The 25,248-nt window shown below is 40.5% G+C and overlaps 1 protein-coding gene across 1 annotated transcript; it reads right to left on the bottom strand.

The window, feature by feature from the left end:
• Nucleotides 1-400: 400 nt before the first annotated feature.
• Nucleotides 401-24,453, bottom strand: IHO1 (interactor of HORMAD1 1). Its single transcript, XM_033131736.1, has 7 exons — nucleotides 24,398-24,453; nucleotides 21,984-22,158; nucleotides 20,258-20,421; nucleotides 8,203-8,251; nucleotides 7,933-8,020; nucleotides 2,241-2,344; nucleotides 401-1,927 (listed from the first exon to the last, which is right to left on the bottom strand). The coding sequence occupies exons 1-7, from the start codon at nucleotides 24,451-24,453 to the stop codon at nucleotides 839-841; spliced, it is 1,725 nt and encodes a 574-aa protein (XP_032987627.1). The 3' UTR covers nucleotides 401-838.
• Nucleotides 24,454-25,248: the final 795 nt, after the last annotated feature.

Consider the following 25,248-nt stretch of genomic DNA (forward strand, 5'->3'; position numbering starts at 1 on the left):
ACTGATGGCAGATCAGTTCAATAAACTTAATGAAAGGAAAAAACTATGCTTTAAAAGTTTTATCTTTTTTATTTATTTTTTAATTGCAAAAGAAATACATATGTATTGCAAATATTCTAAAACAGCAAGATATAAATGGAAAACCAAAGTCTCATAGGCCCACTCATCTCCAGAAATAATACAGGGCCCACAGCTGCTCCATTCACTTTAAAAGTGGTTGAAAAACAGGACGAGGGGCAAAGGAATTGTGTGGCTTGTGAAAGCCGTGCTCTGGGCATCTGTTTGGTGCTGTCACCTCTCTGTCACTGGTAGCTTTAACACTCTCTATTTCTCTGTTCACAGCAGACTGACTTAACGTGTCCTGTAACATGTCCATTGAAAAATGCAAATGCCCTGGCAGCAGAACAGGATAAAAATAATAAGAAAAAAATCCCGAGGCCTGGAAAGGTATTTGTCATGTGTGGGGAATACTGTGAAGACCAAAGATGTTGTGTTTGAGAGTTCTGCTCCCACAACAACAGTTCTGAGAGAGCCTTCTGCTACTCAGTACTCCCTTTGGGGACCAGCCTTCCTTTCACCAACTCAGCCCCTCTTCCTGATGCCCCACGCCAGGCTGCTGCCCAGCTCTCATCACCACCATCTTCATTCCAATAAATAAGGATGCACTTGTCCCTTATGCCCTGTCACGGGCAGCACCTGGTATCCAGGATGCCAGACCTGCACCCCCTCAGGGTCCCAAGCAGGCTTGGGGGCTTTCTGCTGTTAGCAGCCCAAGTGTTCTGTGATGTGTCTTTCCAGCGGAGACCAATAAACCACCAGCTGAGGTCACTGTGGCGGGTCAGAAGCCATCGTCGCTGCTATCGAAGCCTAGGTCATAGAGCAGGTTCTTCTCTGGCTGCGTGCACAGAGGGGACTCGAAATTTTCAAGGTTGAGGTCGCTGAACCAGCTCATCTGCTGGTCCCCGTGGGAGCTGTTGTCTTGAGAAGAGTACTGTCTGGGCAGCAGGAGGTCCCCTTGTGCTGCGTTTGCCCTCTTTCTGGGTGTGACTGTCCCTCCCAGAACGGGGCAGACTGGCTTTGGGGGGCTCCTGGGGCAGCACCGATGCAGGGGCTGAACAAGGGGTTCCTGCTGCTCCAGGGAGGAGCTTTGGGAGCCCAAAACTGGAGGTGGAGGACATTTAAAATTGAAAGCATGGGTTTTGCTTGAGTTTTGCTCTTGCTTCCTGGCGAGGGGCCTGCTTCTGCGGGCTTTCCTGGGCCGCTGCTGTTTGCCTGTCCCCCCCCTTTCGATAGCTGTGCCTTTCTGTTCAGTCACTATACTTTGTTCAGAGGGGTTGGCTCGACATTTTTGGCGGGTGTTCCTACTGCTGGTCGCAAAGTTGTTTAAGTCCAGGGACAGAAGCTGTGGGGCTCCTTGGGCAGCCTCAATGCTGGCACCGTGGCTCTCAGGGCCTGTCTCAGTAACAACCCGCTTCTTGCAATGGGGCTGCACGGCCTTGTCTCTGATGCGCCTGTTTCTTTTGCCCCCTCCAGCTGCCGGCAGCACAGCCTCTGTTTGGAGAGCAGCACTCTTGGCTCCCTCACCCCAGACACCCACGTCCTCAGGCCGCAGGGAGCCCATCCTAACCTTCCCTGCAGCAGGGAGGGCCTGGGCCTGCCCCATGGCTGCTTCCTCAGCGGTGAGTTTGTCCTGCCTGCTGACATGCGGGCTCTGGGCCAGAGGCGGTGAGGTCTGGGAGCTGCTGTCTTTCCTGTGCCCGGGCACCCCAGGCCCGGACGACGTCTGTCTCTTCAGCTCTGCTAGGACACTGGGCGCAGTCAGCTGGCCCAGCTGCTCACACAGCTGCTGGACGTCCTTACTCTGCTGGGTCACTAAATCTTCAAGGTGCCTCAGGCTGGACTTCATTTCTATAAACTCTGCTTGTCTCTAGGGAAAGGCAGTGAGAAAGAAGATAGTTACGGACAGTGCAGCTCAGACGCTCAATGAAATGTGTGATCAGACCAAAGGAAGTGCCAGCAGAAGCCAAGCCTGTCCCTTGCTGGGCATTACAAGGGCAGCAGAGCCACAGTGAGCCGGTGAACCGTGGGGCAGGAAGCTGGACTCTCCCCTGGCCCGTTACCAAGGAGCTTGTGTTGGCCTCTGTCCTTTGCTGAAAAATTGCAACATCAAAGGTGTCTGTCTGGGTCTTAGTGGCAAAGCCAAAAATGCGCTTGAGGAGAGGGTCGGGGTCTATACTTACGGCTTCAGATCTCTTCTGCATTTCAAGGATGGCCTGTTCCATGTTGCCTTTGTCCTGCCCCGTTTCCAACGCCCGATCACTCTGGGCCTGCGCAGCTTCTTGCACTAAATACGGAACAATGACAGGTGACCTCATGCAGACTCTGGTAGGCCCCATCCTGCCCAGGGCACACTGGTGGAGAGGGAGAAGCGAAGCTGGCCTGGGCCACAAGCCTGCACGCAGGCTCAGACGCTATCCGCCCAGACCAGCCTCGGTGAGGAGAAGCCGGGGCAGGATGGTTTCCCCTCCCTGAGAACGTCTTGGCCATGGCACACTCAACCTGAGCACCTGCTGGGGACCCTGAAACCTGCTCCCCAAGTGACAGCACCAATCTCCTCCTTGGCCTGCCTTCTTGGCCCTGTCATCAGAGTCACTTTCCTAGAATGTAGATATGATCATGCACCTTACTGGCCATGGGATGAAGTCCAAACCTTTAAAATGGGCGCACTTCCCCTTCCCATGACCCGCAGGGTTCCTAAGCAATCTCTCTGTCGCCATTGGCCTCGTGCATGCGCGTCCCGCAGCCTGGAGTACTTCCGTTTCGATTGCGGCCACTTACCCATCCCTTCAACCACCACCTTTCCTTCCAATTTCTGTTCTTCCTCCTGCCCTCGGCAGTCACCTCCTTGGAAAACACCATTTTCTGGGTGCTGCTCTCTGCAGTGGCGGTGTGTGTGTCCTGCCATCACTTCTCATCATCCACTTGTTTATCCTGCATTTACACTTGGGCTCCAATGGGCTTGGAGAACTGGGTGCTCGCTACTCGGGACTGATTGGTTCCCCTCTTTCTCACAGGGAGATTTTACACACCCATACACACATTTATTTAATAACACATATTTTGCAATTAATTATTGCCATCCTCTTGCTAAACTACAGGTCATGTGAAGATGCTCTTATCTTCATTCAACAAACAGTTAACAGGCATCTATGATATGTGAGACGCTGGGCCAGGTGCTCTGGATTTAACAGTGATTGAGATAGATAAAACCCTCTTGAAATTACAACTTAATAGGGAAAGTGGGTAGTTAATGAGTAATTATACAAAGAACTATGTATACATGTAATTTATTGGTGCTCCAAAGGAAAAGTAGACCGAGGTTGAGACCATGTATCAGGCAGATCAGCTCTAATCTCAGAGGTGAGTTATGACTTCCAGACAGAAGTGATATTTAGCTGAAACTTCATTAACCAGGGGGAAAGAATATTGGCTGCAGAATAAAGAGCATGGTCTCCAAAGAGGAACCATGAGATCAGCATGGCTGAAGTATGATGAGAGAGAGGAGGGAGGACACAGCCAGACAGAGGAGTCTGTGGGCCATGACAAGGTTTGTGGCCGTGATTCTAAGATTTCATTCACTGACACAGTTGACTGAGGTTGACACAATTACATTTTCTCTTTATAAAGAGCACTCTTTCTGCAATAGGGATGATAAACTGGACGGGGAAAGACTGGGTACAAGACCAGAAGAGAGATCAGAAATGACCCAAACAAAAACAGGAATTTGAAATCAATGGGAAAAAGATGGATTTTTCAATCATGTCATTGGGACAAACTGGGTAGTGATTTACAAGAGAACCTGAATCTCTACTACAATCCTGTTAAAAATATCAAAGCTCCACTATATGTTTTAGTTTAGAAACCATCAGAAGTTCTTTTACTTCTTACTCAGGCTCATTGCAAATACCTGCAGAAGAGGACAAAGAATTGTAATGGCCATTTCAAAACCCCTTTCCTGGCCTTTTCTGCTCTGGAGAATGAAGCCTGAACTGTAGGAGGGAGCACAGGGAAACTATTGCAAGTTCACGTACATCTCAAATGCATAACAAGTACAGTTTACACCAGATATTCTTTTCTCTTCTTGTCACTATCTAAAACATGTTATAAGGTTCTTGACATTTTTTTTCATTTCAGATGGGTCAAGACAATCTGGTGGCAAGAGTGCTTAACTCTTCACAGTAAATGGAAGGAAAAACAGAGTAACCTCTAGTGCTCAAAAGACAGGAAAACAGACTCAAGTCAGTCTTACTTGAAAACTTGCCTCAATCTGATCGGTGCTTTGGTTACTTCCCTGTCTTCTAACTATTTTATCTCTTTTGTCTTCTCTTATCAGCCAAGGGCAGCGATTTCATAAAGGTTCTTTTAAGTTCAAGTGATTTACTTCAGAGTTTCTCTTTAAAATAAAACATAACTCCCTTCCTAAAAGGAGGCTTACATTTCAGATTTCTCATATTAACATAAATTCTACATAGATTAACAATTTTAGTTTAATCAAATAAACCATAAAAATATAAGAAAGAAACATGGGGGGAAATGGTAACCTTATAATGGGGAAGGCCTTTCTAAGCAAGATTTTATATATATATATATATATATATATATATATATATATATATATATACACACACACATACACACACATATAAAATATATATAAAAGGGTGAGTTGTGTGTCCTTATTAAGTTTATCCCTGGACAGTTTATCTTTTGTGTTGAATTATATAAATGGCATTTTTTTCCCCATTATATACTTTATTAAGTTCTGCTACATTACTAAATTATCTGGTGGTTTGTGGCACTTCTTTTGTTGATTCTCACAATAGCAAGATGAAATTCAAAAAATGTCCATAAAGGGTTGTGGGGGAAGAACCGATAACATAAAGAATCAAGAAGCAGAATGGCATCAAACATCTCAACAGTCAAACTGGAACTAGAAGACAGTGGAGCCATGCCTTAGAAATTCTGAGGGCAAAGTATTTCCCACCTAGGATTCTAGACCCATGTGGAGATAGAAGACATTTTCAAACGGCCATCTATCACAGAAGTTACCTCCCATATACCCTTTCTCTAAAAGTTACTGGATTGACATCATATGCTGTACAGACTATATCATTGAAGCATTTTCATAGTGAAAAAAAAAGTTACTGGAGTATGTGTACCACCAAAAACATGTGCAAAACAAGGTCCAGGAAACAAAGGGATCCAAGACTGGGGATGAAAAAGCCTCAGAATGACGAGGAAGAGAAGTCCTAAAACTAGGACCTAATAAAGAATGATCAGCTCAGCCTGGAGCTGCAAGACTAAGCTCCAGGCAGGACGACTCTAATGAGCAAGTGAAACAGAAAGAATTTCCGAGGTGTTTGAACATGTTAATTGGAGATTTAACAATTTTATCTGAAAGTTTATTATTAAGCACTATTCTAGGAGCATGGAAACAATTTTGAATACAACTGTTTACTTACATGAATTTTGCAAGTCTTGAAGAGGAAAAAGGAAAAAAATAACAATAGACAAGTAAACACACATGCACATAAATAAATGAAAATTGTAATAAATGCTATGATAGGAATGATAATAAAAGTAAGAGGGTGGGGCACCTCTTAGATAAGGTCATCAGAGAAGGAGACATTCAGGTGAAACCAGAAGGCTAAAAGGGCTGGCCCTGCAAACATTAGGAGAATGTTATTCAGGTGGAGGAGACAGCCGGTGCCAAAGGTCCTGTTAGGACGAGGAAGAGACAAGCCACTGTGGTCTTGCAAAAAAAACAGTGAGAAATGGCAAATTTTATATTCCGTGTATTTCACCACAATAAAAACAGTAAGAAGTTTTTAGAAAGCAAATTTTCTCTTATTGCCCAATACAAGTTAAATTTCATGGGCCAACCGGTTAGAAAAAGGCTGTTTACTTATGTTTCAAGTACTGGATTCCTGTTCCTAAACTCAATTAGTCAAATATTTTTCCAGCCATCCATGTGGATATTTGTAGTAGAAAGCAAATGTAATTATTCTACCCTAGATGAGTTCCTAAATAGCGATGCTTCTTAGCAACAGTGAACATCACCAACCACAAATGCAGAGTATGAGGAAGACAAGCAAAATGTTCAATTCTAGACTCAGCCTGTCCCACATTGTCTTTCTTTGTACCGTGGGAAACACGACTGGGGGCTTCTTTATAGGAACTTTTGTATGAAGCTCATTACTTTCAAAGTCTGTTTTTTTTCTTTTAAAAAGTTTATTTCTGAAAATAACTCAAAACCATAACTGTATAAACAAGCATACAATGAAAAATGATCAACTCCCATGCAGACCTTGGTTCCACTTCCTGGGTTTAACACGAGCAGTCCTGGAATTTTGCATTAATACAGATGCATATCCATGGACAGAGTATAGATTGTGTTGTACGTATGTGTGTTCTCCAGAAGGGGACTCATTTCATTTCTGCTTTGGCTATAAACCTCAGATATTTTTAGCTTTTTTGTAAAAATGCCATTTAAAATCTATTTCCATATTCTGGAAATATCTGTCTTCTTGTGAAGATGATTTTCAAAAATTTGTTTCTATTTTAGTGACTTGACAAAGGCTCCATTGAGATGAGATCAGATTCTGATGCTTTTCCATTGCTGGCCAGTGATTTTCCTTTTACTCTGTAGTTTTGTTCTCCCTGCTGTGCTGAGAGCCTGAGCAAAGGTCTGGGAGCCACCATGTGTAAAAGGAGATTCCTCAGCCCCCCTTTTTTGGGTGGGAGGGGGGTTACCCTTCCCAATTTTCACTGACTGGTCACACTCCCCTACGAGATATGTCCTGGAGCAAAAACTATGTGCACATGAGCTGTTTTCACTTCACAATGAATAAGTATTTGCATTCCAACATGGTTCCTACCGATGGACCACATTCTTAATAATTATATGCTACACAAAGCAAGCATCCCTGATTTGCTTCTGCTCTTTGTCTTGCTACTTCTTTGGAGGGTAACAGTTCTAGGCTTACAGAAGCGGTTTCCAAACAGATGCACAGTTGTCCTGTGTGTGGGATACCCAAGTTGGAAGCCAGCAGACAATACAGTGCTTCTTTGCAGACATATGGGGATTGATTTCTAAGCCACACAGAGTCATTAATTTTTGTAAATCATGAGCAATCCATCCCATGGCATTTGAATAAGTTGGCTTCAGTTTATTTAAAATAAAAAATAAACACACAGGCAAATGCAAACAAGTGCAGATGTAGCCATCATCTTGCTGTTTAGCTGAGAAGCTGTTGGTTTCAGAGAGGAGTCTGTCTAAGGAAAGCTGTGTAATGGCTCTCTCCTGTTTACCAAAGGCCAGGACCATCCATGGTTTCAGCTAAATGCAAATCACTGATTGGCAGAGCCCGGGACTTTACAAGCCACAAACTATAATTGAAGTTGAGAAAGATGCTGTGATGCACTATAAAAAGCTCTCATTGAAACCAAGGCAGCCAGAAGAACAGTAGGTGACTGGAGTATTTTAACTCCCAAGGGAGCAGTTTCTTTCTTTCTAAGTCCGGAGGGAGAAATGTCTTTATAGACATCACAGGCGGCAACTGTTTGGAACTCAGGGAGGCCACTGTGTCAGTCAGGCAGTGAGATGAGAAATGGGGCCCCTGTGGAGTCACTGGCTGAAGGATTAGTGCTTCACACAAGTCATCCAGGGACAGGGGCGTTCCCTCCCAGGGCTGGGTCCCTCTAGCCAGCTGAGTGTGCACCACATTTCTTCAGGGCTAACTATGCACCCAACCTCCCATCTGAAATGCAGTAGGAACCTCACCACTGGCAGACACCCATCAAGGGTCAGCAGGTTCACGTTTACTGCTCGCCAGTGCCCTCTGCTGATAGCCACAAACACGACACACTCACATGTCTTGGCCACAGTCTCCAAAGAATCCAAAATAGATTGGCTTCTTGCACTGAGATGTTCCTCAGACTTTTCCACAGATGTCTGCAACTAAGAAACCCAAAATGAAGAAAGTATTCACAGACTGTTGCCTTATTTTACTAACTTGGAGAATTGTCATTTAATGATAAAAACAGTAGTTAAAATATTGCTCCTCTACATGAACTAAAATCAATACAATTATTAAACATAAAACGTAAGGTGCTCTAACTCTGAAATGTAGCTATACTTACCCTGTGAATGCTTTCTCTGATATGGGAAATGAAGTTGTACAGAGTCTCGCTAGAGTAGGAGAGAAAAACGAAAATAAATCTTTTTGAAATACTGAAACAATATGTAACAGAAATGATTGCATGAAGTGGCAGGCCTTCATCAGTATAGCATCAAATAGCACTTGAGCAGAGCTGGACACCCAACCCTGAGAAACCTTAGTGCCCAGCTGGAAAAAGAAGAACATAGACTTTTCATGACCATTTCCAAGGCAAACCACTTTTTCCTTTTTTAAATTCACTCTATATGTATCTTAAATTAGATTAAATTTTAGCAACTCCATTGGTTATCTACTGAACAGACTAACTTTTGCAGTCACGTGCTGCATCACTACATTTTAGTCAACGATGGACTACATATACAACTGCAGTCCCGTAAGATTATACTGGAGTGGAAAAATTCTTATTACCCAATGACTCCTAACTTCTGGACACAAATTTTGATTGTAAGAATGAGGTATTAGAGAGACAATTCTGGGAACAGTATTAATTTCTAATGAAAAAGAAACTATCACAATTATTCCTCAAATAAATATCCTACTTTTGAAAAAATTCAGACATGGATTGTCATTTAAAAATGTTGCAGATTTTGTCTCTTTAATTTACATAATACAAAAGCAAATATCAATTTTGAACCCCAGTAGAACAATTCTTCATACCAAGTCTTTTGCATGCCCCAACTGACTGACTTTGAAAGGAGAATTTAATAGAACCATTTAGAAATCTAATATATATATATATATATATATATATATATGTATATATATATATGAAATGAAAGATATTGGGACATTAGCTGAAAACAATAAAAATATTAAAAATGAAAAAATGAATTAAGGATATTAAGAACAGAATGTCATTAAATTATAAAAACAGAGAATAAGGGTACCTAGAAATTTAAAATAGCATTGATTAAACAAGTAGAATAGTTAGAAATAAGATAGAAATAGAACTAGAGATAGATATATGATAGAAATAGCTAAGGAAATATGATAGAAAACAGAACAAAAGACAGATGAAAAATAGTTTTAAAAAATTATAGGATCAATGCAGGAGATCCACAATGTACCCATAATTGGAGATCCAGAGAATGAAAATGGAGAGGAGATTTTCAAAGATATAATAAAAATTCCCAGAACTAAAAGACGTAAGTTTATAGGTCAAAAGAAACTACCCAATGCCCAGTGATTATGACATGCCACATCAAAGCACATTATTGTAAAATTTCAAAACTTTATGGATAATAAGAAGATCCTAAAACTTCCAGAAAGAAAAAAGCGAGTGACATACACAGGATCAGGAGTCAGAATGGTATTGTAATACCACTGACTATATTCCCTATGCTGTATTTTACATCCTATCACTATATATATATTTAATTATAGTTGACGTTCAATATTACTTTATATTAGATTTCAGGAGTATTGCACAGTGGTTAGGCATTTATATAAATTAAGAAATGACCTCCCTGACTAGTCTAGTACCCACCTGGCACTATACATAGTTATTACCATATTATTGACTATATTCCCTGTGTTTGCTTTATATCCCCTTAACTGTTTTGTAACTACCAACTTATACTTCTTAATCCCTTAAATTTTTTCACCTGCCCCAAACCCCCTCCCATTTATCACCCCAATAAATCTCGTACACATCTGACACCATACAGTTATTACAATATTATTAACTATACTCCTAATGCTATACCATACATCCCCATGACTACTTTGTAACAACAAATTTGTACTTCTTAATCCCTTCCCCTTTTTTCACCCATCCCCCCAACCCTCCTCCCATCTGCCAACCATCAAAATGTTTTCTGTATCTATGAGTTTGTTTCTGTTTTGTTTATTTTGTTTGTTAGATTCCATATACAAGCGTAATCACATTGCATCTGTCTGACACTCCACTCGGCACAATACCCTCCAGGTCCATCCATGCTGCTGCAGATGGCAAGAACCCATCCTTCCATGGCTGAGCAATATTCCACTGTATATATGTACCACCTTTTCTTTATCCATTCATCCATCGATAGACATCCAGGCTGCCTCCACATCTTGGCCAACGTAAATAATGTTGCAATGAACATATGGATGCACAGGTCCCCTCAAAGTAGCGTTTTGGGTTTCTTCAGATAAATACCCAGAAGTGGGATTACTGGTTCCTTCTTTGTCTTTTGTTACATAGTGTTTGTTTTAAAGTCTATTTTTTCTGGTATAAGTATTGCTACCTCAGCTTTCTTTATATTTTTTTTTCTTCATTTCCATTTTCATGAAATAACTTTTTCCATCTCTTTACTTTCTGTCTGTCTGTGTCTTCCAGGCTGAAGTGTCTCTTGTAAGCAGCTTATGTAAGGATTTTGTTTTCTTATCCATCAGCCTTGCTATGTTTTTTGATTGGAGCATTTAATCCATTTAATGAAAGTAATTATTGATAGATATGTAGTTATTGCCATTTTATTATTTACAATTTTGTCCCCCCCCCACATCTTAAATAAGTCCCTCTAACATTCCTTGTTATACTGGTTTGGTGGTGGTGAACTCCTTTAATTTTTTCTTGTCTGGGAAGCTCTTTATCTGTCCTTAGATTTTAAATAATAGTTTTGCTGGGTACAGTAATCTTGGTTGTAGGTCCTTGCTTTTCATCACATTGAATATTTGTGCCAAGTTTGTGTTTGTTTCTATGTACTAGGTAGATCTGCTGTGTTTCCTAGTCTTGGCTGGGTGGCCTTATGTAGCAGGTGCCCTGTGGGGCCCTACCTAGCACAGTCTCCCTGGTCACCTGTACTGGGTGCTCCAGGAGTGTCCCATGTGTGGGTTGTATGTACCGTCTTGTTATAGTTGAGCCTTGATTGCTATTGGCACATCAGTGGGTGGGACTGACCCTTGGGCTGACTGGCTATAGGGTTTGGCCACATCCACAGCTTACAGGCTGTGTGGGGGGCTTACCCCACTGAGTGGGATTCGCCCCAGCAGACTCTGGTGCCTGTTGAGACCATCCTTTGGGTGTGCCACTTGTGGGGCTAATTGGGCAGTGCTCTGCTGTGGTTTGAAGCCAACCTCCAAGTATGCTGGTTCTGGGGCCTCTTGGGAGGGGCTCCGGTGCAGGCCCAGGTCACCCACTACCTGTGACTACCCTCTGGCTGGGGACTACCTGGTAGAAGCTACAAAGTGATCAGTGGTTGTTTACTGCCTGTGCTAAAGTTGAAGGCATGTGGGAGAGGCCACACTGTGAACCGAGGATGGCTGCCACCAGTACTGGACCTTGGGTAGCTCTGCAAAAAGCCAGGACACCTGGAGGCCTGCTGCCACCTGACGGCTCCCTTAAGGTTCAGCCACTGATAAAGCTCCTGTGGTACATGAGTTGCATGAAGCAAGATCTCAGGGAGTCACTAAAATGGGAAGAGTTGCGGTCACCAGATTAATGTAGACTCTGATTTAGTGCCAGTGCTGAGCCTGGAGCTACTCACGAAAGTCTCAGAACACACTGAGGCCAGGATTCTGAAAATTTTCCAAGAAAGAGTGCAATTCGGGTGGGACTGGCTACTCCAGACAAAGTGCCTACGGCATTAGGGGAGTTGAGTGGGGCAGGGTCCCAGCAGAGTCAGCAGGGTAGAGCAGCAGAGCTCACAAGACCAATCAGATTCAGATTTGGCCGTAAGCGTAGGGGGAGGGCTCAACACAGGAAAGATGGTGACCACCTGCCGGTTGCTCGGGAGAAGGACCCCATGCAGGGGAAATGGCGACTGTTCTCCAGCCTTCCCACTGAAGCCTGAAACCTCAGTCTGCCCCCTGAATGCCTCTGATACCTCCTGAGTCACCGTCCCTCCACCGGAGCCCAAGGTGAGTGTCTACTAGAGAGTGAGTCTGTGCGCAGGCTGTTTAAGAAGACGTTTGGGTTTCCCCGCAGCCTTCCGTCCCACCTGATGGTCGGAACCCCCACTGTTTTTCACAGCCAGATGTTGTGAGGGCTCTTCTTCCTGGCACCAGTACTCCAGGCTGGGTTTCCTTGCTCCTCTGGGCGGAACTTCCGTGGCCAAGTTATCCCTCCTGGTTCTCATCTGCCACATGCAGGTGTGGGGCCCATTTTGCGTCTCCAACCCTCCTACCAGTCTCGATGTGGCTTCTTCTTTATATTTTTAGTTCTAGGACTTCTGTTTGGCTAGACTTCAGATGGTTCTAGAGGTTGATTGTCCTGTAATTTAGTTGTAATTTTAATGTGTTCACAGAAGGACGTAGGGACAGTCTACTCCACCATCTTGGATCCTTGACCTCCAACCAGTCTGCAAACTCCATATTAATTGTCCAGTTTCATTTTTTTTTACACGCATCTGTCTAGTTTTCCCAGCACCATTTATTAAATAGACTGTCTTTACCCCACTGTAAATTCTTGCTTCCTTTGTCACAGATTACATGACCATACAGACATGGATTTATTTCTCTATTTATGCTCTCTGTTCTGTTCCATTGATCTATGTGTCTGTTTTCATGCCAATACTATGCTGTTTTGATCACTATAGCCTTGTAGTATAATTTGATATCAGGTAGCGTGACACCTCCTGCTTTGTTCTTATTTCTCAGGATTACCGTGGATATTTGGAGTCTTTTATGGTTCTACATACATTTCAGGATTGTTTGTTATAGTTCTGTGAAAAATGCCATTGGTATTTTTATAGGGATTGCATTGCATCTATTTATTGCTTTGGGTAGTAGGGACATTTTAACTATATTAATTCTTCCTATTCATGAGCATGGTATGTTTCCATTCATTTGTATCTTCTTTAATTTCTCTCTTCAATGTCCTATAATTTTCTGAGTACAGGTGTTTTACTTCCTTAAATTTATCCCTAAGTATTTATTTATTTATTTATTTATTTTTGATGCAATTATAAATGGGGTTTTCTTAATTTCTCTTTCTGATAGTTTATTGGTGTATAAAAAGGCAACCGATTTCTGAATATTAGTTTTGTACCCTGCTACTTTACTAACTTCATTTGTCAGTTCTAATAGGGTTTTTTTTTTGTGTGTGGAATCTTTGGGGTTCTTTATATATAGTATCATGTCATCTGCAAATAATGACCATTTTACTACTTCCTTTCCCATTTGGATTTTTATTTCTTTTTTTTTTTTTTTTTTTTTTATCTAACTGCTGTGGCTAGAACTTCTAGTACTATGTTGAATAAAAGTGGTGAAAGTGGACATCCTTGTCTTGTTCCTGATCTTAAGGGGAATGCTTTTAGCTTTTCCCCATTAAGTTTGATATTAGCTGTGGGTTTGTCATACATGGCCTTTATTATGTTGAGATATGTTCCCTCTATTCCCACGTTCTGACAGTTTTTATTATAAATGGATGCTGGATTTTGTCAAATGCTTTTTCTGCATCTATTGATATGACCATATAATTTTTATTTTTCATTTTGTTTTCGTGGTATATCACATTAATTGATTTGCAGATATTGAACCAGCCATGCATACCAAAAATGAATCCCACTTGATTATAGTGTATGATCTTTTTAATGTATTGCCGAATCTGGTTTGCTAATATTTTGTTGAGGATTTTTGCATCTGTTCATTAGGGATATTGGCCTATGTAGTTTTTTGAGTTTTTTTGTAATGTCTTTGTCTGGTTTTGGAATCAGGGTAATTAATGGCGGCCTCATAAAATGAGCTTAGGAGCTTTCCCTCCTCCTGGATTTTTTGGAATAGTTTGAGAACAGGTGTTAATTCTTTTTTGAATGTTTGGTAAAATGCACCTGTGAAAACATCTAGTCCAAGACTTTGTTGTTGGGAGCTTGTTGATTACTGATTCAATTTCATTGGTAGTAATTGGTCTGTTCAAATTTTCCGTCTCTTCTAGATTGTGTGCTTCTAGGAATTTGTCCATTTCTTTCAGATTGTCCAATTATTGGCGTATAGTTGCTCATACTATTTTTTTAAAACGGTTTTATTGGGGAAGGGGAACAGGACTTTATTGGGGAACAGTGTGTACTTCCAAGACTTTTTTTCCAAGTCAAGTTGTTGTCCTTTCAATCTTAGTTGTGGAAGGTGCCATTCACCTTCAAGTTGTCCTTTCAGTCTTAGTTGTGGAGGGCGCAGCTCAGCTCCAGATCCAGTTGCTGTTGCTAGTTGCAGGGGGCACAGCCCACCACCATCCCTTGTGGGAATCGAACAGACAACCTTGTGGTTGAGAGCCCGCGCTCCAACCAACTGAGCCATCCGGGAGGCAGCTCAGCTCAAGGTGCTGTGTTCAATCTTAATTGCAGGGGGCAGAGCCCACCATCCCTTGCGGGACTCGAGGAATTGACCTGGCAACCTTATGGTTGAGAGCCCACTGGCCCATGTGGGAATCAAACCGGCAGCCTTCGGAGTTAGGAGCATGGAGCTCTAACCGCCTGAGCCACGGGGCTGGCCGCGCTCACACTATTTTCTTTAAATTTTTTGTATTTTTGTGGTGTGCGTTGTTACTTCTTGTCTTTCATTTCGGATTTTATTTATTTGGGTCCTCTGTCTTTTTTTTCTTGATGAGTCAGGTTAAAGGTTTGTCAATTTTATTTATCTTTCCAAAAAAACAAAACAAAAACAGCTCTTGGTTTCAATGATCTTTTGTATTGTTTTTTTAAGTCTCTATTTCATTTATTTCCACTCTGATCTTTATTATTTCCTTCCTTGCATTCACTTTGGGCTTTGTTTGCTGTTCTTTTTCCAGTTCCCTTAGGGGTAAAGATAGACTGTTGATTTATTTTTCCGTGGCTTGTTGGGCAGGGCCCGCCATCCATGTGCCCAGATTGCCCCTGGCAATGCAACTCTAGGTGGGTGGGGCGGGGTTCCAGAGAGCTAAGGGATGTGGTGGGTGGTTTCTACAAAGTAAATATAGTCTTGGGTTCTGCACTGGTGCTGGGCCCGTGACCACCCACAAAAATGCCCCAAGAACACCGGGCCAGCCACCACCCATCTCAGGCCAGTAGGTTCCCAAGAGCTGCCCACCAGCAAATGTTTCCGGGGCTACTGAAACCCATTTACCCCTACAGACTGGGTTCCAAAGGTTGTGGGGTGGTGCCAGCAGCCCAACAGTCAAGAATTTCCCAGACAGTGTAGCACCAGCTATGCGGGGGTAAGGGGATCCAGGACATCACCAAACTGTTGCACATGAGCAGATTTTACCAAACCAATGCAGTCCCAGACATGGCCCTTTGGGGGAGGACTTAACACTGAAAAGATGGAGTCCTCCTGTAGGCCATACATGTGTCCGGCTCCACACAGGGACAACAATGGCTCCTGTCCCTCCAGCTCCCACGCCGAAACCACACAACTCAATCCTTCCCCACATGTCCCTGGGTCTCCTGAGCTGATGCCCCTCCACCAGAGACCTGGTGAGTGCCCACAAGTGAGCGAGTCCGTGTGCCGGCTCTACATGAGGGTGTGTGGGTTGCTAGCCACCCTCTGTCCCACTGGAAAGGGCAGACACGGTCCTCACTGATTTTCACTGCCTGATGCCGTGGGAATTCCTCTTCTCAGCACAGGACCTGGTGTGGGGCTGAGACCCCTCCCTTTTCAGGGGGTCTTCTGCCACTGAGATGTCCCTCCCAGCGTTCAACCACTATCTGTGAATTTGGCATCGGCCCATTTCATGTCTCTGCCCGTCTTCGATGTGGCCTCTTTTTTATATCCTTACTTATAGGAGTTCTGTTCAGCTAATCTTCAGATGATTCTTGAGATTGATTATTCTATAATTTATTTGTAATTTTGGTGTTGTCCTGGAATGCAGTAGGCATAGTGTTTACCTAAGCTGCCACCTTGCCACGGTGTGTCTGGCTCTGAGCTGTTCCACTCTAGAGATGAGGGGTGTCTTCCAGGTGTGGAGAGGATAACTTTTATCATTGGAGAGTTATTTTCTGCCTCCCAGGAGACAAGTGAAGGCCAAGGTGTCCTTCTTGCACAGGCAACTTGTCAAGTAACTTTAGTTAAAAGTAATCAATTTGCCATTGTGGGATATTTTGGAGTGGCCTGTCTCAGGCACCAAAATCTTCTTTGGAAAAATGTCCTATTCCGTTCCTTTGTCCCATCTTTTAGTCAGGCTATATGGCTTTTTTGCTATAGAGTTGTAGGAGTTCCTTATATATTTTAGATATTAACCCTTTATATGGATTATAAATATTTTCTTCCGTTCCATAGGTTGCCTTTTCATTTTATTTTTGTTTTCTTTGTTGTGCAGAAACTTTTTATTTTGATATAATCCCATTTGTCTATTTTTGCTTTTGCTGCCTGTGCTTTTGGTATCATCTCCAAGAAATTATTGCCAAGGCCATTGTCAAGAAGCATTTCCCCTATGTTTTCTACTAGGAGTTCTATGGTTTCAAGTCTTATGTTTCAGTCTTTAATCCATTTTGAGTTGATTTTTGTGTATGGTATATGGGTCCTTTTTCATTGTTTTGCATATGGATCCAGTTTTCCAGATTATCCTTTCCCTACTGTGTATTCCTGGCAGTCTCTCATGCTGTATTAAATATTTAAAACATAGCCCCCTGAAAGATCCATAGGATAGAATACAATGCAACCATTAGAAATGATTTTGTAGATGAAATACAAATATAATCATCAAATACTATGAACTTTAAAAAGCAGATTACAAAATAGTCCCTAGGAAATGATCACATTTTTATTTTTAAAAATACAGAAAAGCTGAGCAGTTATACAAAACAGTTTAATGATGGTTCACAGAGTAAGTTGATTCATAAGCAGACTTGAGAATCTGACAGAACCAAGATCTCTGCCCAAAACTCCCACTGAGTTTAGATGTGCTCCCTTGGATGGAATCTTTCCTGACGCCCCCATTCAGGGCTGGGAGCCTGTCCTCAGGGATCCCAAAGCATTTGGATCCAACCTCTACTACAGAATTTACAACTTTGTACTTAGAATGGAATGTCTAGAGTCTTTATTTTTGTCTATTCTTCATCTGACCCTCTTTTCTGTTTGAGGGGTTCCTCAAGTTAGGAATATTGGGGAGAAGCAGAGCCTCTTTCCTCCTCTAGAGACTGAGAGTACCAGGTGTTTACTTCTTTAGCCTCTCCTGAGCCCTAGGCTGTCGTCTCACACATGCCTTGTCAGACCGGGAGGCAGGAGAAAAAGTCTATGAGCTCTCTCGGGTAGCTGTGGCTACAGTAATAGGAAAATGGAATTCCAGGGGATAGGTAAAAATGTCCAAGACCTACACTGGCTACAGTGTGGGTCTAATGCACTCTAGGTAAGGGTGGAGGGCAGTGGAATCTGCACTGGACTAATTTTGAGACTTGTTTGGAAAGTTGTCCATGGTAGGTAGCCGTTGGCAACTGTATGACAGTGGAAGAAACTTATAGTGACCTCATTTTCTTCCTTGGAAATCAGAATCTTGATTTCCCCCCACTCCTGGTTTCACTGTCACCCAGAGAGATGACATTCCCAGAGCCCCTTGCAGCTAGTTGTGGCCACATGTGTAAATTTTAGCCAGTGTGAGATACAAGCAAAAGTGTTTCATGCAACTTCCAAGAAGAGTCCTAAAGGGAAGGGAAGACACCTTTCTTCCTCCTTCATCCATCAGCTGTATGGAACTCTGATGTAATAGCTGGAACCCCAGCAACCACAAAGTACTGTGAAGATGGGGGGGGGGCGGGGTCACACTTTAGGGATGGCAGACCAGCGTGCTGGAATGAGCCAGATCCTCAAGGACCATGGAGCCACCATTCTAGCCCTGGACCATACACTTCAGGATGAGTTTTGCATTAAAGAAAAATAAACATCTATCTTTTCAAAATCTTCTGTTATTATGAGTTTATATACTGGGGTGCCAAAAAATGTATACACATTTTAAGAGATGTTAACGTTTATCAACATTGCTCAAGCAGTAGTTCGCTGTAATCAGAAGTGTCTGGATGCTGATTGTAACCACTTTGAGCACCTCTTGTAATTGCAGAAGTCAAACGTGACTTGTATTCATCTTTTGTTATTGGTATATATTCATACAGTTTTTTCCTTTCTTAAAATGTGTATACTTTTTTTGGCACCCTCTGTATGTTATATGCAATTGAAAATAATCCAAACTAATAAAAATGAGCCACCCATATCTTTTACTAATTCTTTAACATTTAAAAAAATTTAAATTAACATATAAAATTAATGTGTGTGTGTACACAGTTCTTTGAGTTTTAACACAAATTTAGGATTCATGTTACCATCACCACGATCAGGATATAGGACAACATCCAAAAAAATCCTTCATGCTGTCCCTTTGTGGTGAAGTCCCTAACCCCTGGTAATCACTGATCTATTTCCTATCCTCTAATTTTGCCTTTCTCAGAGTGTGAAATAAATGGAATTATATAGTATGTAACCGTTGTACTGATTTCTTTCACTCAGCATAGTGCCTTTGAGATTAATCCATGTTGTTACATGTTAACAGTTCTTTCTTTTTTATTAAGAACTTTAAAGACACTTACCATAATTCTTCCCTTTGGGATTACCCGTTTGTAGTATTAGGCCTAGCACAATGTTTACTGGGTGGATAAATGAACAAATTTCACTATGGTTATCAATAATTGTTGGAAAAAATGTGGTTATTTATATAATTTATTTGTGGTCCTTGGCTTATTTATTAGTTATAAGACTAATCTGTTTTCTCAAATATTACAGATAAAAAACAATAATCTGGGTAATGGCCATCCATTGTTTAGTGTACCCAGCATCCTCCTCTAAGGGGAACTTCCTCTTTCTGCATCCAAAAAGTGGTTCTGGTGAGGACTTCCAGTCACACCCCTCTACTCACCCACATGACCTAGGCAAACCAATCAGATGCCTTCACTAGGATTTTTCAAATTGGAGCTAAGGGAAGAGAGTCTCTTCCTTTATGTTAGTAGGACGTGGTCTCTAGTAGGAGAGAATGAAGTGTAGATGGAGAGAGAAGCACAGAAAAGAGATTCTGATTCCATTTCATTCTCTATCTTTCCCAGATTGGTTAAGAGAGATAATGCATCCTCTTTTTTGTCAAAGCAATGTATTTTTTTGCCCTCTTGTACATACTTGTTAACAGAAACTCATTTCACTACAAAAAAAACAAGGAAATGAAATAGAGAGAAAGGAAGGAAGGAAAAGAAGGAAGGGTCGAGTGGGACTTAATGTTTCAAGAAAAATTTTTTTAGTTCAGAAATCTTGGTCAAACAAAATATAATCTAACTGAGAGAACAACAACAACAACAACAACAAAATGAGCATTTTGTTTTTCTCAATGAAAGAAGATAGTTATAGTAGAAAGGATACCTAATCTAGGTATTCTTTAAGGAATTCTGGCTCTTTCAACATGAAAGTACTAGTGGTGACATTAAGCAATATATCTTCACTGTCACATAAATAATAAGGCATATCTCTGCTTGGGTGTTATGATTTTTATGATATCTAAAGATGTTGCCCTGATAATAACTTACTACAAGAAATGAACATGTTAATTTCCTCAGTGACTTCAACTTATTTAAAAATTATTATTGCAGCCCTAATTTATCTCACATATTTGCTTTCAAAAATATAGTAACAAATAAGAATATGTATAAAAGTTAGAGTATATCCTAAAAATTGCAACATTTCAAAGTGAGAAAGTCAGCCTGAACTATGACTTAAGAATTCATGTGATATATTCTTGACCCAAAAATAATGTTATCTTATTTTCTAATTGTGATCTATAAAGAAAGCAAATTAAAAGGCAGAATTTTAGGCAGAATAGACATATTACTTGAATATTGCATTTCTCTAAGAAGTCCTTTAGCTCACGTTTCAGAGGGAGCTAAAGGACTTCTTAGAGAAATCCAAAACTGTGACAGCCATACAGAAATCTGCCAAAAGTCACATTGACAAGAAAGTCAATAAAGAGTAATTATTAGATGAGTTATAAAGGCAAGAGAGCTATCATGCTGAAATTGAATTATTTCACTATAGACATTCCATTTTCTGTTTCCCTCAGAAAAGAGGATTTGTCTTGTCTACTGGAAAGGTCAACATACCTGTCACATTTATCTTTGGCCCTTTTCTTTTTCTCCTCAAACTGTTCCAAGAGGCCTTTTGATTTTCCAACTGGCAAAGGAAGAGGAAATAAGCCTCCACCTTTTGTATCTCCTCCAAACAGCTGGGGCTTTGTCTGGTACTTTGTGAAAATACTAGGTTCACTCTGTTAAAGTAAAAAAAAAAAATCATTATAGCATTTCACATATATAAATACTTATAGCATTTACTATTTTCTATACAATGCAGACTCACATTAAGTGCAAACCATAATACTAAATAACAACATAGCATGTAGTATTTCCTTTTCTTTCATATATGCCAGAAAATTATATTAAAATAAAGCAACTCTTTATTAATACAGGTTCTGTCTTACCAGCCCAGAGATATTTAAAATGTCAACTAAAATGGCTTAAAATTCATTGCATAAATTTAAAGGCTACAACAGAGAATTATTATTTTCTTCTATGAACTATTATTTTAAAATTTTTAATTATAGGTGGCACATAATATTATATTAATATTATATTGATCTCAGGTATACAACACAGTGATTCAACATTTATATACCATACAAAGTGATCACCACCATAAGTCTATAACTATCTGTCACTGTGCATAGTTATTACTATATTATAGACTCTATTTCTTATGCTGTACATTACATCCCTGTAACTTATTTTATAACGGAAGGTTGTATTTCTTAATTTCCTTCCCTTTTTCTGCCTAACCTCCCACCCACCTCTCCAGCAACCATCAGTTTGTTTACTACAGAGAATTATTTATGCTCCCTCTGAGATGATGTGTTAAAGTTTTCATATTACTAAGTGTAACTCAGATTGCTGCTGCTCAGCTGCTGGTGAACTAGCCTTGTTGATAGGTGTGACATGGACGGCCCAGTGGGCATGTAGCCTATAGTGCTATTTCCTGCCCATAGTAAGCCATTTCCTGCATTCTGAAGCAAAACTTGCTCTGAAACATTCAGGGAGTACCTTTACTCCCCTTCATATCACTGGGTACCAATGTTTGCTCTGAAATACTTACCTCAGAGCATACCCTACTAACTGAAAACACTGACCTAGTCTGATTTATTAAGTCTCTCTTTAGTGCAAGTGAGTCTGTATATAAAGTCAAATCTGGTTTTGACCAAAATAAATAAATAAATAAATAAAAATATTTCTGGCTCACAAAAGAGGACATGCTAGTCTCAAAAAAATCAAGGACTCAGGAGACTTGGTTCCTCATTCTGGCCCTTATTCATTAACTTAGGCCTCAGAATGCTCCTCTCCGTCTTCAAGGAGATAATGTAGCACAGTAGACTAAAATCTACAAAGCACCTGAAGTTTCTTAGGAAAAAATGTCCATCTAAAATAAAATTTGTTACTTTATTCCTATTTTTCTAAAATTATGTTTTCTTATGAGATTTTTATAAATAACAGTATGACTAATCTTAGAAAATATCATGCAATATTTGGATCTCCCTAGAAGTCGTCAATGTACTGGCACTTTTTTGTATTGCTTTAGCAATAGAAGAAACTGTAAATATATTTTTTCCATTTCAGGCTACCAAGTCAAGTGAGTCACCAATCAAGCACAAATCCATTTGAGAGAGTATTCCTTAGAGATGTACAGTTCTAAAATAGAATCCAACAGAATAAGTCTCCTTTATAGCTTATCTCCATAATGACTGTGAAATGTGTGCAGAGAAATTCTGGAAATCAGACTCACATCCAGAGAATTCTGTTGTGACTGCTTGGGCTGTCTCAAGTGGGCACCAAAGTCCAACGGTGCTGACAAGGTCTCTGAATTTTCTGGACAGAACTGAGATCCAAAGAGGAACTGGGAATCACTGAGACTGGAGTAATCAGTCTGATTATTGGTCCAGGTAGATGACTTAGCGGGACTGAAAGTAAGCAAGAAAAGAAAAGTGTAGCAAGTGGAAAACATCCTGAACAAATGAAACCATAATTTAAAAATATTCATTTCAGAATATTCTGGGCAGAGTACTGGCTTGTCCTGACCTGAACACTGCCAGTACTACCTATAAAGAAACACAAGAATATTTTGAATGCCAGACATATTGATGACAACAACCTGGGAACAATCAGATGGAAATTCAAATAATAACACTGTTATTCCTTGTATAACAGCACTGTGGGCTATAACACCATTTTGGAGGTCAAAGTTCATAAACTCTTTAGGGATTAAGAGAACATTATCTTTTAAAAAGTTGAATCTTTTCATCACTAAGAGAATAGATAAAATGCATATAACTGATGTATTAGTCAGAAGCAATAAGCTAGATTTACATATAACCACATGGATAAGTCTCAAAAATTTAGAGTGCAGAAAAAAGGTAAAAGCTGAATAAGAACTATCATATGTCATTTATATAAACTTTTAAATCTACATCATTCATACTATGAGGGTGGGGCCCTCATGATGGGATTCGTGTCCTTAAGAGAAACCAGAGAGCTCTTCCTCTCTCTTTTCCTCACTACTATGTGAGGACACAGCGAGAAAGTGGATATCTGCAGGCCAGGAAAGGAGCCCTCACCAGAAACTAATTATGCAGACATAAGGTTCTAGGACTTCCAACCTCCAGAACTGTTAGAAAATAAATTTCTGTTGTTTAAGCCATCCAGTTTATGGTCCTTTGTTTTGGCCGCCCAAGCAGACTAATGAAGGCCTCATCCAGACTGAAGAATGATCAATTCAGATCTGTGCACATGAGGATGCATTAACAATTGTTTTTGAAACACGGTATTGTTCCCTTTCACACTTGTAGCGTCTTATCCAATTTGCTTTTAATGGATATCTATGCCAGTCTTTGAACCTCACATATGAAAGGGATAGTAATATCAATAATCATACAATCACATTTGAACTGTGTACAAGCCTACTACAGAGACAGCACATAAGTAGGAAGTAAAACACAGTCTTCAAGTTTTTACTTGAAAGATGCCTTAACAATTTATGTTACATAATACTGTTGAGTAACCCAAGAAAACATGCTTTTCGTTAAAACACACACACACACACACACACACACACACAAATCATTCCTTTTCGAAATGTTAAATTTCAAGTAATTAGATAAGCTAAAGAAACCATCATATATTAATACATATAAGGCAAAAAGAAACACTAAAGTTCAGACAGGAAAGAGCAATTATTTTGACTCGTAGAACCATTTTCTAAGATTAGCTAAGGTAATAGTCTGTACACATATAGTACAATTTAGTTTGCATAATCATTACTCAAAATAGCTAAACAGCTCTCTGTGACTCCCCTCTTAGGTCAAAGAGACTAATTAGGTGGGCTGGGGAAAAAAACAAACTCAGTGAGCCTTAAGAAATCGCGTAGGATTTACATCTTAAAGCTATGATCTGGATTAAACAAAGATAGATTTTCCCTACATAGAGTAAGTGCTTATCAACTGTAAGCACTTTTATTTTTTTTTCAAAAAATAAAAAGAACAATGCTCTTAAGTTTTTGCTAAATCAACTGTCTTTAGGAAGGTGTTAGAAAGAAAATAAACTATTCAATGATAAAAGCATACCACAAGCAATTAGAAATCCCTTGGATCTATACACTGCTGGGACACACCCAGCAAGTTAGCAATGACAGGCCTACTGCACTGCTGGTGGACACCAGTGGAAGTACCTCCGTGGTGTAGTAGAGGAGGCAATATCTCAATGAGCCTTGTCAACAGCTGGAGTGGCTCTTAACTCCACAATAACTACAAATTGTACTACACAACTGAACACATATCTGAACATTGTTTTGTTTGTTCTCCTTGCTATTTCAATAGCAATCACTCCAACTGAGGTGAGAATTTCTGGATGTTGGACCATGTGTAACTCTCACAGGCCTCAGAGTCCCTGGGCCCAGTGCTGGACACAGAGTTATTGCTCAGTTAACACATATATGAGCTGAATGGCCATTGCTTTTATAATCAGAAAACAGGCAAAAGGAAAAAGACAAGTATTTGAGGGTGCAACAGGTGGGGGAAAGAAAAGGGAAGAAGCTGTAAGGGGTAACTCTATTACTATAAACCAATAGGAAGGAAAGTGTCTTTCTATGAAATGAATATAAGTAAAAGATCTTAAAGTACCAGAGTATGTAACCACAAAACTTACCCAGAGCCTGAGGGAATACTGAGCATCTCTTTGATATTCCAGACATTAAAATTCATTTCTTATGATTATCCCTATTAAAAGGAAGAGGAACATTAAATTAGAAGGTTAATATAGTATAATTTATTTCCCCAAAGATTACTTTACTGGTGACTGTTACATGTAGATGAGGACACTGCAGCAGTTAGAGTCCCATCCAATTGGTGATGATTCCCATTACCTATGTGCCAGAAACAGGTATTTTCTATTGTTAAAATGCATACAAATTCCCCTCCTTCTTAATACTACCAGAGAGTCCAGTCACCTATGAAATAGTAAGTTTGCCTTTCATCCTCTGCTCTCTTGTCCTTTTTGTCACCCTACCAATAATCTGCTTTTAAGAAAAGACTAATAGGGGATCAAATATATGGTGATGGAAAGAGAATTGACTCTGGGTGGTGAACACACAGTGTGATATATATAGATGATGTGATACAGAATTGTACACCTGAAGTCTATGTAACTTTACTAACAATTGTCACCCCAATACACTTTTAAAAAAAAAGACTAATAAATGTCATCTTTCATTGCCTGATACAATGAATGATTTAATCTATAACCTCTCCCAAGAAGACTAGACCAGACCATAGCGTATTAAAATGCCAAGGAAGCTGTGGAATCAGGCAGGAAAGAAGCTGAGTGAGTGTTTTGGGCAAAACTGCCTTCCCATGACTCTACTAAGCAGGTGCCTCACAGCCTTCCCCATACACTGCCTGCTACAGTTCATCATGATGATCACACGGCTTGGATTTTATGAAGCAAGTCCAATTTCTAAATTTGGTCTCCCTGGTTTCACAGAACATTCATATCTATCA

Source organism: Rhinolophus ferrumequinum, chromosome 17 (genome assembly GCF_004115265.2).
Source record: "Rhinolophus ferrumequinum isolate MPI-CBG mRhiFer1 chromosome 17, mRhiFer1_v1.p, whole genome shotgun sequence".
Taxonomy (NCBI): Eukaryota; Metazoa; Chordata; class Mammalia; order Chiroptera; family Rhinolophidae; genus Rhinolophus; species Rhinolophus ferrumequinum.